Source organism: Heterocephalus glaber, unplaced genomic scaffold (assembly GCF_053883595.1).
Source record: "Heterocephalus glaber isolate CG9 unplaced genomic scaffold, H.glaber_assembly_v1.0 deba00001497, whole genome shotgun sequence".
Taxonomy (NCBI): domain Eukaryota; kingdom Metazoa; phylum Chordata; class Mammalia; order Rodentia; family Bathyergidae; genus Heterocephalus; species Heterocephalus glaber.
Window position 1 is genome coordinate 37,933,474 of NW_028258320.1, and position 16,976 is coordinate 37,950,449.

The 16,976-nt window shown below is 41.4% G+C and overlaps 1 protein-coding gene across 1 annotated transcript; it reads right to left on the reverse strand.

Annotated features, from left to right (window-relative positions):
- Positions 1-2,041: 2,041 nt before the first annotated feature.
- Positions 2,042-10,261, reverse strand: LOC147825643 (uncharacterized). The gene is made up of 2 exons (XM_087184870.1): positions 9,846-10,261; positions 2,042-3,959 (listed from the first exon to the last, which is right to left on the reverse strand). The coding sequence occupies exon 2, from the start codon at positions 3,916-3,918 to the stop codon at positions 2,707-2,709; it is 1,212 nt and encodes a 403-aa protein (XP_087040996.1). The 5' UTR covers positions 3,919-3,959; positions 9,846-10,261; the 3' UTR covers positions 2,042-2,706.
- Positions 10,262-16,976: the final 6,715 nt, after the last annotated feature.

A 16,976-nucleotide genomic window follows, 5' to 3' on the forward strand; every position in this document is an offset into this window, starting at 1 on the left:
CATTTTAATATCTTTTTGATTCAATTTTAGTAGATCATATGTGCCTATAAATTTGAGTATTCTAGGTTCCCCAATTTATTCACATATATTTTTAAAAATATTATCTTATAAACCTATGGATTTTAGTAGTGTCTGTTGTAATATCCTCTTTTTAATCAATAATTTTATTAATTTGGGTCTTCTCTCTTTTGTTTGGTTAGTTTAGCTAAGAGTTTATCAATTTTATTTATTTATTTTTTTGGTACTGGGGATCGAACTTGGGTCCTTGTGCTTGTGAGGCAAGCGACAGAACCACTGAGCTAAATCCCAAGCCCAGGAGTTTATCAATTTTGTTTATCTTTTTAAAGAACCAACTACATGTTTCATTGGGTACTTATATTGCTCCTTTAGGTTTTATTTCATTTATTTCTGCTTTGATCTTTATATACCTTTTTCTTCTACTGATTTTGGATCTGATTTGTTCTTGTTTTTCTAAGACTTTGCATCATGAGGTTATTTATCTGAGCTCTTTTTAAAAACTGTAGAGACCCATAACTGTAAACTACTCTCTTAGTACTGCTTTTCCTCTGTCCTATGGGTTCTGGTATGTTGTGTTTCCATTTTCATTTGATTGTAAGAATTTTTTAATTGCCTTCCTTCCAGATTTCAATGGTCCACTGTTTGTTCAAGAGTATACTGTTAAATCTCCATGTTTTGCATAATTTCTGTAGTTTTCTTGTGGTTTATTTTTAATTTCATTCCGTTATTATTTGATAAAACGAAAGTAATTATTTAAATTTTTAAAATATTTGTTAAGTCTTGTTTTATGGCCCAAAATGAACTATTTTGAAAAATTGCTTGTGCTGATGAAAAGAACGTGTATTCTGTAGTTGACAGATATTCTATAAATGTTTCTTAAGCTTATTGACTCTATAGTGTAATTTAACTTTGAAATTTCTTTCTTGATTTTTTTGCCTGGATGCTCTATCTCTTGGTAAGACTGGAGTACTGAATTCACCCACTATTCTTAGATAGTACTGGAACCTATCTTTCCCTTTATGTCCAATCATGTTTGCTTATAAAATTAGGTGCTTTCATGTTTCTTGCATATATATTTACAATCATTCTATCTTCTTAATGAACTGTTCCCTTTATCAATATGTAGTAATCTCTTTGTCTCTTCTCTGATTTTGACTTGAAGTTTGTTTTGTTTGATAAGAGTATATAGCCAACTTGCTTGCATATTCCATTTGCTTGCAATGTCATTTTTGATCCTTTCACTTTCAGTCTGTGTATGTCTTTGTTAGTGAAATAAGTTTTTTACAAGAGCATGTTTATAGATCTGATTTTAATTCACTTATCTATTTTTATCTTTTACATTGAGATTCACTACAGTGGCTCTCATAATTCAAAAACTGTGGCTAGTGATTTACCTTTTATTTATGTATTTGTATATTTTAGCAGTACATAATGATTACATTTATCATGGGTAGTTGGTACATGTACATACCACATATTAATTTTTTTCATCCTTTACTCCTCCCATTCCTCCCTACTCCTTCCAACACTTGGTCCCCTTCCCAATTGCAAAAGTTCCATTTCCACTTTTCCCTTCAATTTTTTCCATCCCCTTTCCTTTCCCTTGCCTCCATCTCTTTATCCTCTTCCCATTTGAAAAAAAAATCCTTCTACTTCCTACTATCTTTTATTTTATTCTTTATTTATATTTTGAGTCCACTTTGTCATAAAGAACAATAAACTTGAGGTATTTTAGGTAAATGGATCCACTTTGAGACTATAATATTAAGAGAAATAAAATAGACACACAAGTTTAAATATTGCATGGTTTTTTCTTACATTTGATCCACATCTAGGAAACCATCTCACTTCTGTGTATAAGCGAATATATGTGTATTCTGCATCCATCTTCTCACAGAACTGTGTGAACAGACTTGAGTTAAGGGCATGTACTGTCCCGGCCCGCGGGTAAGTCAACGGAGACCCTAGAGGGGGAGCGAGGATGAGAGGGGACAGGGGACACGAGAGATGGAGACAAGACAGGTTTCTGATCAAGTCTCGTTTATTGCAGAAGCTGTTACAACATATATACCGTAGGGCTAGAGGGGAGGAGCAAGAGGAGGGTACTGGGGCTACTTCCTTGTTGCCGGGTAGATTTGTAGCAGGCCCGGATATGTCCGTAAAAGGCACTCAAGATTTCCAGCGGGGGGGGGGCAGGGCCCCCTACAGGTCCTCCCTTTTAAAATTATTTTTTAGAAAAGCGTCAGGAGAATCAAGCCTGCGGGGGCTGAGCCTGTCTTGGGTCAGAGCAACATACGTGTCTGCACCGTGCACCTTACCCGTCATTGGTTAACCAGAGAATCAAGGCTCTGGCACCTGTCTTAGGCGGCACACGAGGGCTCTCTCATTGCATGGCACGCTTGCTCAGTTGCCCGTCATTGGCTTGCCAGCCCGCTCACCAGGTGGGGCGAGAATTTTACGCCGTGGCAGAGATGGAATCGGCCCATGTAGCGTATGTCCAGCCAACATCCTGACAGTAATTTACCGCTGATTTTGACGTACATCTTTGTCTCCACTATAGCTCCAGGGGAAATCACAACCTTACAAAATCAGAACTATCCGAGGACATTTTAGTTACTAAGATTAACATAGGTTAAAATACAAAGGGGAATACAAGGCTTTTAAATCATATCAGCCTGAACCTTTTATCTAAAAATCAAAGCGATTTCTACGTATAAGCATTGGTATCCATTGTATGCAGCAGCATGACAATAACAGACAAACACATACAATTGCAATGGCAAGAAACAATTGTTTTACCCATTGTAGGTTGGGTAGCCATGAGGTCAACCATTTAAATAGGTCTCCGCCATCCTCATTGTGCACCTTATTAGCCAGGTCTTTCAATTGTTTTATTGTATCATCGATTTTTTCTCCATTGTCAGTCAAATTAAAACAACACATATTTTTTATTTTTTCACAGCCCTGGTGATGAAAAAGCAACAAATAATCTATTGCTGCTCGATTATCCAAAATAGCTTGTCTTTGTTCCTGTAATTCTTGATTAATCAACGCCAGGGCGGTGGAGGTGGCATTCAATCCTTTTACCACTTTACAGGCTAATCTTCGTACTGCCGCTTCCGCGTGCACCCCGATGGACGGCAGAGCAACAAAAGACCCTATCATGACTAACACTTCTGCATCAGTCAATAGACCCACATCATCATTACATCCCGGGGCGGTATACGGCGACCACCGTCTAATTCGATTAGGTACAATCAAATCAGTTCTGTCTGGTAATATCACAGCCAACCGACTCAAGCAACAACGAGTGTCACTCAAGTTGGCCGGAATGTAATTAAAAGTTTCCCTTTCACAAGTGTAAAACCAACCCATTGGCAAAGAGACATGGCAATTACTATACATAATTTCTTGTTCAACACGGCAGGACATGTTTTCCAAACGTTTAACTTGCAGACATTTAGTTGTACAATTTCTGTATACAGCACATTCGGTCTTATTAGACATAATTACCTTAGGTGAATATAATTTGACAGCATTCTTGGGCCTGTGACAAGTAGCAGATCCCCAATTGTAACTATCTGCATATGTGAGATTTTTTCCTGGGATATCTTTAAACAGAGTATAAGGCCGCAATGATTCCAATGGGGTACATACAGGAACGAGGCAACTTCCCAACATATAATGAAAGTTTACATCAGCACTTAGACAAAACTCAGACAAGTTGAGCGAGCCTGCCAACTGAATCCATATATTTTTCATGTGGTCTAACCCTTCTGAAGGCGACACCACCCATACCCTGGTCAGCAACATCAGGGGAACTAGGCATTTCCAGCTCATCCTATTCTTGTTTTCGGATCGTTCATTCAGCCAGATGTCCTTCATGAGTTCCCTCTTCATTGTGCGCCGGAGGTCCAAACTTTAAGTGATGACGATGTTCCCTAAGATCACATGATATAAATTTCACTAAGGAGTCCCTTTGAGGAATTAAGACCAGAACAATATTTTCTGGGTGGCCACTTCTATATTCATCAAAGGGAGTTCCCATCTAAAAATCACTTTAATCTAATAAATTCCAGTGATACCTTGATCCAAGAGAAAAGCATATCTTTAACAAAATAACATCATCAATGTAACAATGGGTGAATATCCCTTAAAGAGAAAAGAACATTTTGGGCTCAATTACATGACCACGAACAACAAACACTAGACAAACATGTAAGACAGTGTAGAACATCAGGGTGCACCCAAACATTACTAGATAAGCTGAATTATATCCTTGCTCATTTTAAATTGAAATTGTGGGCGCCATTGTTAACTGATCAGGATTGGACAACGTCAGGTCATCGGCATCATCAGCACGCCCATCAACTTGTTTTACTAGGCGTTCTGGGAGCCATCTGGCTGACTTCATTTCCTTGGAGTAAATACACACCGATCCTCGGCCCCAGATAAGTACAGGATCGGGCCCGTGCCATGAGTGGTCCAGGGGGTCTTTCCACATCACCGAGGCAAATTGTCGTTGCGTCTCTGGTTGCCAGAAACGATTGGCTGCAGATGAACCTTTGGCATCCAAATTTAAGAAGTTAAGAATAAATAGTGCATGTGATATCAGGTTTCTAGGAGACCCCTTGGTAGGGTACCATTCCCCCTTTTTTATTTTGTCTAAAGTAATTTTGAGTGTGAGATTAGCCCTTTCTATAATGCCTTGTCCTTGAGGATTATATGGGATTCCCGTTATATGTGTTATTTCAAATTGTTTGCAAAAGTTGGAGAAGCCAGAGCTGGTATAGCCGGGACCATTGTCTGTTTTAATTTGTTGTGGACATCCAAGTACTGAGAAGGCAATGAGGAGATGAGCGATGACATGTTTAGTAGCTTCCCCGGACTGCAGGGTGGCAAATATGAATCCACTATAGGTATCAATGTTGACATGTATATATTTAAGATTTCCAAATTCAGGGTAATGCGTGATGTCCATTTGCCAGAGGGCATTTGGAATCAAGCCACGAGGATTAACTCCCAGATGAGGTGTAGGAAGGTGTAGAGTGCACGTAGGGCAGGCCTTAACAATTTGTCTAGCTTGTTCTCTAGTAAGCTTATACATAAGGCGAAGCGTGTGAGCATTAAGATGATGTAGTTGGTGTGCCTTTTGTGCCTGGTCAATTGGAATGGGGGCATCAGTATTTATTGAACAGGCCAAAACTTGAGGTCTTGTAGCTAGGTCTGCTAAGCGGTTGCCCTGTGTGAGTGGGCCAGGTAAGTTAGAGTGGGCACGAAGGTGTCCAATGAAAAAGGATTTGGATCTTTTTCTGATTAAATCTTGTAATTGGAGGAAGAGACCACCAGTCTGAGAAGCAAGTTTGATCAATCCACATGTTTCCAATAAGGGGACAGATTGAGCAATATAAGCACTGTCAGTAAAAAGATTAAAAGCTCGGGCAGGGAATGTAGAAAAGACCGCTATAACTGCCTGCAGCTCGGTTAATTGGGCCGAAGAGTGGGCGGTTTGGAACTGGGCAATGTTATCGTCCCACACATAGGCAGCCATCCCAGTGGAAGAACCATCTGTAAAAACGGATAGGGCTTTTGGCAGAGGAGAACAAGAAGTGACCTTTGGGAAAATGAAGTCATGTCTGTTAGCAAAGTCAATGAGTTTGTTGGGAGGATAGTGATTGTCCAATAATCCTGAATAAGAAGCGAGAGCAATTGGCCAGGAATCGGTAGTCTGCATAAGCCAATCGATTTGATCTTTAAGGTAGGGTTGGATAATGACATCAGGTTCTTTTCCAAAGTACATCTTTCCATGGTCTCTACCTAGAACAATCAGGTCTGCAACTGCAACATAATAAGGGTAAAAGGCCCGCTTAGGGGAAACTGGGAGATGAACCCATAAAAGGGGAGCGGTTTGCCAAAAGACAGCGGTGGGGGAGAGAGAGGTTCTGCAAATGATATATTGTAAAGGAGAGTTATAATCTACAAAGGTAATTGTCTGATTTTGAATGGCTTGTTCTACCGTGCTAATGGCTTTGCGCCCCTCAGCAGTGAGCTCCCGAGGCGAAGTGGGGTGGCTATCACCTTGCAGGGTATCATAGAGAGGCTTCAGGTCATGTTTAGTGAGCTTTAAATAGGGCATAAGCCAATTAATATCTCCGAGCAGTTTTTGGAAGTCATTCAGAGTTTTAAGACCGTCCAGCCGCAAGGTGAGCTTCTGGGAGGAAATATGACGTCCCTTCATCTGAAATCCGAGGTAACTGTAAGGGTCTTTTAGTTGAACCTTATCAGGGGCAATCTGGAGGCCACAAGATTCAAGGGCCCGCCGAAGGTCAGCATAACAAGCCAAAACCTCACTTCCCAATTGTCCCGCCACGAGAATATCATCCATGTAATGGATAATATACATTTGAGGCCAATTGTCTCGGGTGGATTGAAGTGCTGTGGCTACAAATGACTGGCACAGGGTGGGACTATTGGCCATGCCTTGGGGTAGCACTAGCCATTGAAAGCGCTGCATTGGGGCGCAGAAATTGGTCGCCGGGAGGCTAAAAGCGAAGCGTTTTTGATCTGCAGGATGTAAGGGAATGGTGAAAAAACAATCCTTTAAATCAATAATAACCTTATAATATCCAAGGGGGATGGCTACCGGTGAGGGAAGACCGGGTTGTAAAGCTCCCATGAGTACCATAGTTTTATTAACTGCTCTGAGATCTTGCAAGAGCCTCCATTTTCCCGACCGTTTTTTAATGACAAAAATGGGAGTATTCCAAGGGGAGTGGCTAGGAATGATATGGCCAGCATAAAGCTGCTCCTGCACCAGCTGTTGAGCTGCTAACAACTTCTCCTTGGAGAGGGGCCACTGATCGACCCACACTGGATCATCCGAGAGCCAGGTGATCTTTTCAGCATGGACCGCAGGAGTGTCAGCGACCCCTATGGAAAATGGCCCAACCCTGCTCGAGGGGGCCGAGGGACAGGCTCAATGGGGTGAGTAAGGCTAGTAGGGTGTTTTTCCAGCCCTGTTCCTGGAATGTACCCATTTTTAAACATCTGCATAGTGACAATTTCATTGGGGCTGGAAATAATTATCCCCATTTGTGATAATAGGTCTCTCCCCCATAAATTAATGGGTAGCCCTGAGATGATATAAGGTTGAATGGTGCCCTGATTACCATCTTGGTCCCTCCAGGTCAGATCTTTGGCACTTTGTTTAGGATTTTGACTCTGCCCTATACCCTTGAGATGGGTGAGGGTGTCCTTCAATGGCCACGCCTGAGGCCAATCCTCTCCCTTTATGATAGTTACATCGGCACCAGTGTCGACCAACCCAGAAAACTGTCTCCCATCTAACCACAAGGTCATGAGAGGCTTTTGTGCTGAAAGTACCTCCGACCAGTAGACATCAGATGAGCCGAAACCCTGGCTGCCTCGGGCGTTTTTAAGAGCCTTATTAGAGGTGGAGAGAAGGGGAAGGAGTAACAATTGGGCAAACCTTTGGTCTGATTGAATGGTATTAATAACTTTGGGGGAAGAAACCATAACTTTAATTTCCCCAGAGTAGTCACTATCAATCACTCCTGGGTAAACCAGCAGTCCATTCATGGTACTGCTGCTTCGGCCTATTACGAGGCCAAAGGTCTCCTTAGGTAAGGGTCCAAAGACTCCCGTAGCAAGGGCCTGAACTCCCATTTCTGGGGTTAATACTGTGTGGGTGGTGGCACTGAGGTCCAATCCGGCACTTCCTTTTGTGGCTCTGACGAGGTCCGAAATGGATTGCTGTTTATTGGAGCAAAATTGAGCGCCCCGTAAATTTGTTTGGAATTGGGGGCCCGGGGCTGGCCCCCTTTCCCGTTTCCCGAATTCAAACCCTGGAGAGGGGGGAGGGGTCGACCCTGGGCATCAGTCTTGGATCGGCACTCACTCGCCCAATGCCTCCCCCGATTGCATCGGGGGCAGGGCCCTGGGGGCGGAGCGTCGGGGCCCTGCATTTTAGCAGTCGGGCATTCTCTAGCAAAATGGCCGATGGCCCCACACCGGAAGCATTTATTGCCAACGTGGCGTTGTAAGAATTGTTTGACTGTGAAGCCTTGCATGGCGGCCGCCATGGCAAGGCCCTGTTGGTAGGCGGCCCCAATCTCAGAACAAAGGCGAATGTAGCCGGAAAGGTCAGTTTTCTTTTTATAGGGGCGGATAGCGGCCTGACAGGCGGCATTGGCGTTCTCAAAAGCAAGCTGTTTAACAAAATCTGTCCCTGTCTCCGCGCTCCCAAAAATCCGGCCTGCCGCCGTGAGAAGGCGGTGGACAAAGTCCGCAAACGGCTCGTCCGGCCCCTGCCGGATATTAGTGAGGGAGGCACTCACGTCTCCTTTGGAAGGGAGTTTCCTCCAGGCCCTAGTGGCTGCGGTCTGAATCTGGGCATACAACCCCACGTCAAATTGCATTTGCTGGTCGTTAGCGGCGTAGGCCCCCTCCCCAAGAAGCATGTCAAGCACCCAACCATTCCCCGCCTGAGCATTGCGTCTAGCGGTCTCTCGACAATTCTCAACATACTCAGATTTCCATAATAAGTAGTCACCTCCTGCAAGGGTGGCACGGGCCAGAGTCTGCCAATCAATTGGGGTGAGCCAATTTTCTGCCACCGATTCTAGAATAGCCATGGTGTAAGGTGCAGTGGCCCCGTACTGAGCCGCAGCCGTTTTAAGCTCTTTAATAACCTTAAAATCAAAGCCGCCATGGTGTCTCCATGCCTGACCCTGTGCGTCAACAGTCTCAGTGACAGGGAAGGCTTCCACGGGCTCAAGTTCTAGGGGTACCCTTGACCCGGACGGCACCCTGGGGGTCGCCCCTCTAATGGGGGGTCGTGGCTTATGGGTGTCCTCTCTAGGGACATTTCCATGAGCCTTGCCTGTTCTTAAGCCCTCAAGCTGGGTAATAAGTTCTTGATGTTCTTTTTCTAACCTTATCTGTTCTTTTAGAAAGTCTATTTTGTCCCGGAGTTCCTTTTGGGGATCAACAACAGGATAGGCCAAAGCGGGAGTGCTGGGGCCTGGACGGATATAAGGAGGGGGGCACCCAGAGCCGCCCCGCAATGCTTCCCCCGCAGACTCGTCAGTTCCGGAGTCCTTTTGGGGTGGATCTGGTGGCGGAGGCAAGCAGCGATAGGCTTGAAGGGAGGGATATAGGGGCGGAACCTCCCGCGAGGGTGGGGTTGCCTTAGAGGCAGTGATGGAGGAAGAGGAAGCGGGGGTCCGGCAAGGCTTTGCCTTATAGGGCTTGGCAGGGATCGCGGCCGTTTGGGATTGGTCCGAGGGAACGTTATGTCCGTCGGGGGCGGGATCATCATCACTGTCAAAGGACATCAAGTCCTCTTCCTCGTCTGGCGAGGAAGGCGTGGCCTTAACTGGCCTGGGTCCCGGCGCCATATTGGCGTCCCGGGGAACTGCGTCAGTGTCACCAGCGGGTGTCAGCTCCTCACCACTACGGAGGGCTACCTCCCCAACCTGTATAGCCTGAGCTACCAGTGGATCCCTTGTTTTTTGGGAAATAATATCATTAATCAAATTCCAATATGAGAACGCTGCAATCGGGACCTTCCCGGGTCCGCAAGTGGCATAATAATCCTGGAGAGCCTCCCCCACCTTTTTCCATCTCTCTTCGTCAATGGTTCCCTCAGCAGGGAACCAGGGACAGAGATGTTTAATAAAATCAAAAAATTTCAGCAATTGTTTGACTGTAACCTTTACCCCTCGTGCCTGTAATGTCTTCTTGAGACCTTGCACAAACAGTTCGTGCTGACTAATGCCCTGTCCCATAATCGCTGCTCAACTTACCGAGGTGCAAAAAGACGGCAGGTCCACGTCAATCGCAAGCCTCTTCTATGTCGAGTATGCTCTTTGTTCCTCAATCTTAATCTTAGGGCCCCTGAGCAGCGTCCTTCACTGGATCCCCCGTTCTCTGGCCCCACGTTGGGCGCCACTTGTCCCGGCCCGCGGGTAAGTCAACGGAGACCCTAGAGGGGGAGCGAGGATGAGAGGGGACAGGGGACACGAGAGATGGAGACAAGACAGGTTTCTGATCAAGTCTCGTTTATTGCAGAAGCTGTTACAACATATATACCGTAGGGCTAGAGGGGAGGAGCAAGAGGAGGGTACTGGGGCTACTTCCTTGTTGCCGGGTAGATTTGTAGCAGGCCCGGATATGTCCGTAAAAGGCACTCAAGATTTCCAGCGGGGGGGGGGCAGGGCCCCCTACAATGTACTTTAATGAGGTTGATAATTTTAATGACATCCTGCAAAATGTTAACTTCAGGCAACATTTTTTAGCTAGTCAGTCTTTCTCTATGTATGTAGATTTACATGCAGGGTGGCCTCTTTGATCTAAGTCCAGTCATGGCAGCCACTCTGTCTATGCATAAAATGAGCATTTCAGTTTTCTGACATTTTATTATTCCCAGACATGAATAATTCTCTGCACTGTTGTGTTGGTTGACAACAAAAGTGCTCATAGCATATCCTCATGCACATCCTTCTGAAAAAATATATATCACAAAAACAAGTGTTGTAGCCTCAGTATTAGTATCAATAGATTTGTCAACCTGAATTTCATACCAAAGTGACTCATTTTCTTTAACAGTTGTAGCTAAATATCCTATGTCATTTCATCAAATCTTCTAGTCACAGTGCTAGCCAAAAGAGGAACACCTTTTGAGCTGCACCTCTTCTAAAAGTTCACCTCAAATGTCTTGAGTAGCAGGCAGGATCAACTTGGTACCAATAGTAGAGGACTTCTTAGTTTTAGCAATTCAGTTACCCACTAAAAATTATACTCTCAATGCAGATACATTTGATAAAGAGTTAATCTTCAATAATTTCTTCTGCTCTTTGGATTCATTTTTTTTAAATTTTGAAAAACTCCAAAGACATCCTTTAATGCAAGGTGTTTGGTCTCCATGTGCTGAAGCAATATCAAAAGTTTTATGGCTTCACTGGATAGCCAGTCCCCATATTATACAAATCAGGCTGGGAGAACTTGAACCTATAATTTAAGTAGGACTGGTGGTATTTTATTTTGAATGCAGATTTCTTTTTATTGGCAGACCTAGAGTCTTCTACTGTCCCCTCATTACCTCTTTCCCCCTTTTCAAAGACATTTTTCAGTGATGTTTATTTTTTACTAATTTTGGCTAGAGGTAGCTTGGCTAGATCTTAACAAAACTATGACTGAGACAACCGCACAGTGCAGGAAAGAAGTATGAATGGAAGTCATAAATAAAATAATGGGTGGGTTAATGTGTACTAAAATGTGTGTCCAGTTTTGACTGAAACTTGCATCTATACAATTGAACTACTGTACACCACCTCACTTGCCACCATGAAGCCTGTCACCAGATCCAGCTTATCACTCGCCTCACATTGATAGAAAATCTGTAAGAAATTGACTTGTCATGGTCTCTGTGCAATCAAACCTATCTGGTAATGTTAATTTGAATTTTCAGCCACCCTCTGGAGCTAGCAGTACTGTCTCAGTGCCACCTCAGGCATTAGACTCTCATAAGGAGAGGGCAACCTAGATTCCTGGCATGTGCATTTCACAGTAGGATTCACACTCCTGTGAGAAACTAATGCTGCTGCTGACCTGACAGGAGGCAGAACTCAGGGAGTATTATAAGCCATGGGGAGCAGTTGTGAATATAGATGAAGCTTCACTCACTCACAGGCTGCTCACATCCTCTTGTGTATCCTGGTTCCTAAATGGCTGCACTCCATAGCCTGGGTTCTGAATTAGGACATGTTCCCCCCAAATGATTATGTGAAGGTTATTTCAGCCAGTGAGACAAAATTGTTTTATTTGAATGTTGATGAAAATACAAGGGAGAGATAGATGGCTTTTAGAAATAATGGGGTCAAATATTTTAAATTTCATTTAAGCTGTTCTTTGGAAAGTACAGAACAATTCAAAGAAACCTAGTGGACTTTCAGTTATTGTGTAGAAACTTTCTATTGAGCCAGGGACTAAGAAAGAAATTGTTATGGCATAAACACTCACCCTTTGATTTGGCTAGGTATAAAGCTTCAGCTCACATGTAAGACTGTGAAGGCAAGCAAATAGATCCTGGGTAGATTTATGTGAATGTGGAGAAGACTGAGAAATGCATAGGAAGCAGAGGCAAGAAATCAAGTAGAAAGAGCCAGTCCTGTTGAACTATTGACTATATCTATCTTGAAGGCAGAGAATATGTCTTTCCTTTTTGTGTGTCTTGGGTCAGACTTTTTATTGTTATGTGAATACCTCAGGGTTAGAGAAGCGCTATTGGAGTCATGACAATAGCCTTTTAAACTAAAGCCACAATTCCATATGAGGGTTTCATGTAGGAGCAGGGGAATTTGGAAGTCAGCAACTTTGTGAAAATTACTGGGCAGGGAAGGTAGATGGTAGAGAATCTCCAAAGTGGGTATGTTGTGGGAGCGGTAGTTAATGCAGGAATTACTAGGCAGAGGAAAAATTTGGCATAGAAATTTGAAGTAGGAATAGAGAGAATCAAGAACCTTAATGGTTTGAAATAGATGTGTCCTGATAAATTAGTTGCATAAAGTGAATAAAAAAAAGCTATTTAATATACTATTGATTATTTATTATTATTAAGTTATTTAATATACTAGATATTTTAAGCAATAATACAATTTTCCTCTACTATGAATGCTTGGGTAGCATTTAACCTGACATTTTGAAGCAATTAAAAGGAGCTGTGACATATAAAATAGATGATGAATCATGGCCTGTCTTGTTTTCTTCATAATGTCAATAAAGATCAATCCAGGTAATGATTTTCCGTTCTTTTTTGATGTAAGATAACCTCAGTTTCCTAGAACTGCCATGGCAAAGTGTCACAGACTGGGTAGTTGCATTTATGATTATTCCTCCTGGTGATAACAACTAGAAATGGTTCATTCTGCCTGTATGTCTAGGTCCTCAGACTATGCAGATGCTATTCAAGTTCAGAGAGGGGATTTTTAAAAATTCATTGTTTATTGGTACACTTCAGATATGTGATATGATGAAATTCATGATCGGAAATTTGTACTTTTGCATGATATATCTCGGTTCTTATTTTTTCCCCATTCCCCTTCCTCCCTTCAACCCTTCCACCCTTCCCTATTTACAAAGATTTTGTTTCCATTTTTTCCTTTACTCATATTTATTTCTTTCCCTTCCCTTAACCCTCCTGATTTTCCTTCCCCTTTGGGTCTTATCTTCCTATTTCACCCTATCTATTCTACATTCCTTATTTATACTTTCAGTTTCTCACACCAGAGAAACTATTTGGTATTTACACATGTGTGTCCTATTTATTTCACTTAAGAGTATGGCCTCAATGTGCAACCATTTAGTTATAAATGTCTATAGTTTCTAATTCTTTATGACTGAGTAGTACTGAATTTTATTTAAAAAACCACTTGATTTTTATCTATGCACCAGTTGACGGGCATCTGGGCTGTTTCCAAGCTTTAGCTATTACAAACTGTGCCACTATAAACATGGATGCACATATATCACTGTGTTATGAGTCTTTTAATTCTTTTGGGAACATACCTAGCAGGGGAATAGCTGCATCAAATGGGACTTCTAATCCTAGTTTTTTTGAGGTATCTTCATATTGATTTCCACAGTGGTTGCACCAGTCTATACTCCTACCAACAATGGGGAAGGGTTTCTTTTTCCCCACAACCCCGCCAGCATTTGTTATTGGTTGATTTCATGATAGCAGCCTTTCTTTCTGGTGTGAGGTGAAATCTCAGTGTTGTTTTCATATGAATCTCTCAAATGACCAGTGATATTGAACATTTTTTTGGATGTTTATTTGTTGTTTCTAATAAGATTGGGTTTTTTAATTTAGAAGGTCTGATTTTTTAAAGTTCTTTATATATTCTAGATAGTAGACTTTTGTCTGAGGGACAGCTGGTTAAAATTTTTCCCATGTTGTGGGTTGTCTCTTCACTCTGTTGATGGTTTTTCATTCTGTGCAGAAGCTTTTTAATAGCATGAGATACCAGTTGTTCATTCTTTGTGCTAGTTCACGTGCGACTGAGGTTTTATCCATGAAATCTATTCCTACACCAATGTCTTCAAGAGTTCTACCTAACCTCTCTTCCAGCCTGTTTAGTGTTTCTGTTTTAATGTTTAGATCTTTAATCCATTTCAATTTTAGTTTAGTGTATGGCAAGAGATATAGGTCTAGTTTTTTTATTTTGTTTTGGTACTGGGCATCGAACTCGGGTCCTTGCACTTGCAAGGCAGGTGACAGAACCACTGAGCTAAATCCCCGGCTATAGGTCTAGTTTTAATCTTTGGCAAGTTGAAACCCAATTTTTCCAGCACCATTTATTAAAGAGGCTATCTTTCCTCCAGTGAGGATGTTTGGCTCCTTTATTGAAGATGAGATGGTTGAGTGTGTCTGGAGTTATTTCTGCATCTTCTAATCTGTTCCACTGGTCCTCTGGTCTATTTCTTTGCCAGTACCATGCTGATTTTATCGCAGTAGTTTTGTAGTATAGTTCCGAGTTGGGGATGGAGATACCCCTTGACATGTCTCTGTTGCCTAGAATTCCTTTTGCTATTCTAGGTCTCTTCTTGTTCCAAATGAATTTTTTAGTTCTGTGAAGTATATTGTTGGAATTTCAATTGGGACTGCACTGAATTTATGTAGTAGTTTTGGAAGTATGGCCATTTTTACTATATTTGTTCTTCCTATGCAGGAGCAAGGGATGTCTTTCCATTTTCTGATATTCTCCTCAATCTATTTTTTTCAGAGTGCTGTAGTTTTCAGAGTAAAGGTCTTTGATTTCTTTCCTTAGATTGATTCCTAGGTATTTTTTTCTGGTATGCTATTGTGAAAGGAATTGTTTCTCCAGTTTTTCTCTCAGTGAATCTGTTGTTCATGTACAGGAAGGCTATTGATTTTTGTGTGTTGACCTTGTATCCATCTACGCTACTGAATTTGGTTATTAAGTCTAAAAGATTTTTGGTGAAGTTCTTGGGGTCTTCTATATAGACTGCATTATCATCTGAAAATAATGATGATTTAATTTCTTCATTTCCTATCTTTGTTTTTTAAATTTCTTTCTCTTGTCTAATTTCTGTGGCTAATGTTTCCAGAACTATATTGAACAAGAGTGGTAGCAGTGCACATCCTTGTCTTGTTCCTGATTTTAGTGTGCAGGATTTCAGTTTTTGACCATTTATTATGATGTCGGCTGTTGGGTTTTCATAGATGGCTTTTATCAGGTTGAGATAAAGACCATGTATTTCAATTTTCTGTAGGGTTTTTTTTTTTATCATGAATGTATGTTGGATTTTGTGAAATGCTTTTTTTCTGCATCTATTGAGATGATCATATGGTTTTTGTCCTTGGCTCTGTTAATATAGTGTATTACATTTATTGACTTGCATATGTTGAACCATCCTTGCATCCCTTGGATGAATCCCAATGGTATACAATCTTCTTTATGATCTTCTGCATTCTGTTTGCCAGTATCTTATTAGGATTTTTGTGTCTATTTTCCTTAGGGAGATTTGCCTATAGTTCAAGTTTTTGATTGGGTGTTTCTCTGCTTTGGGGCTCAAGGATATGCTTGGTTCCATGAATGAATTTGGGAGTATTGCTTCCCTATCAATTTCACTGAAGAGTATAAACAGTAGTGGCAATAGTTCTTTTCTAAATAAATATCTTATAGAATTCAGCAGCCAAGCCATCAGGGCCTGGCCTTTCTTTGTTAATAAGTTTTTAATTACATTTTCAATTTTGTTGATTGATTTTGGGTTATTTAGGATTTTTAGCTCTTCTGCACTTGGTAATTCATATCTATCTAGAAATCTGTCCATATCTTCTGGGTTTTCTATCTTATTGGTGTACAAGTTCTCAAAGTAGGTATTGATGATCCACTGGATTTCTGCTGGATCTGTTGTAATTTTACCCTTTTCATTCCTAATTTCATGGATTTGAGTCTTTTTTTGATGAGGTTGGATAAGGGTTTGTAAATTTTGTTTATTCTTTTGAAGAACCAACTCTTTGCTTCATTAATTTTTTGTATCATTCTCTTAGTCTCCATTGCATTGATTTCTTCTCTGATCTTCATAATTTCCTCCATTGTACGAGCTTTGGGTTTTTTTCTTGCTCTTCTTTTTCTAGAGGCTTGAGGTTCAGCATTAAGTTTTTTATTTGAGCTCTCTCAGTTTTCCTAACATGAGTATTCACTGCTATGAATTTCCCTTGTAAGACTGCTTTCATTGTGTCCCATAAATTCTGATATGTTGTATTGGCACTGTCATTTTACTGTAGAAACTGTCTAATTTCTTTTTTAATCTTCTCTGTGACCCATTGGTTGTTCAAGAGTGTGTTGATCAATTTCTGTGGGTTTATGAAGTTCTTGTGGTTTCTTTTGCTATTGATCTCCAATTTCATCATACTATGATCAGATAATATACAGGGTATAACTTCAATTCCTTTGCATTTACTTAAACATGTTCTATGAGCAAGTATGTGTTCTATTTTGGAGAATGACCTGTGTGCTGCCCAAAAGAATATTTACTCTGAATTTGTGGTATGGAACACTCTGTAGTCATCTATTAAGTCCATTTGTTCAAAAGTTTGGTTCAGGTCTAGTATTTCATTGTTTATTTTTTGTCTAGTTGATCTATCCATTTGTAATAGTGCATAACATTGGTGAGCGCACATCCGTAAGTGGGGTATTGAGGCCCTCCACTACTATTGTATTAGTGCTTATTTGATTTTTCATGTCTGTTAATATTTATTTTATATAGTTGGTTGCACTAGTATTTGGTGCATATATATTCATGATTGTCATCTCTTCCTCTTGGATTGTTCCCTTTACAAGGAAGTAGTGGCCTTCTTTGTCTCTCTTAATTAGTCTTGGTTTGATAACCATTTTATCTGCAAATAGGAT

Bases quoted from the DNA above. Each gene is read 5' to 3' on its own strand.
- LOC147825643 (XM_087184870.1), bottom strand. From the start codon at position 3,918: ATGAAGAGGGAACTCATGAAGGACATCTGGCTGAATGAACGATCCGAA.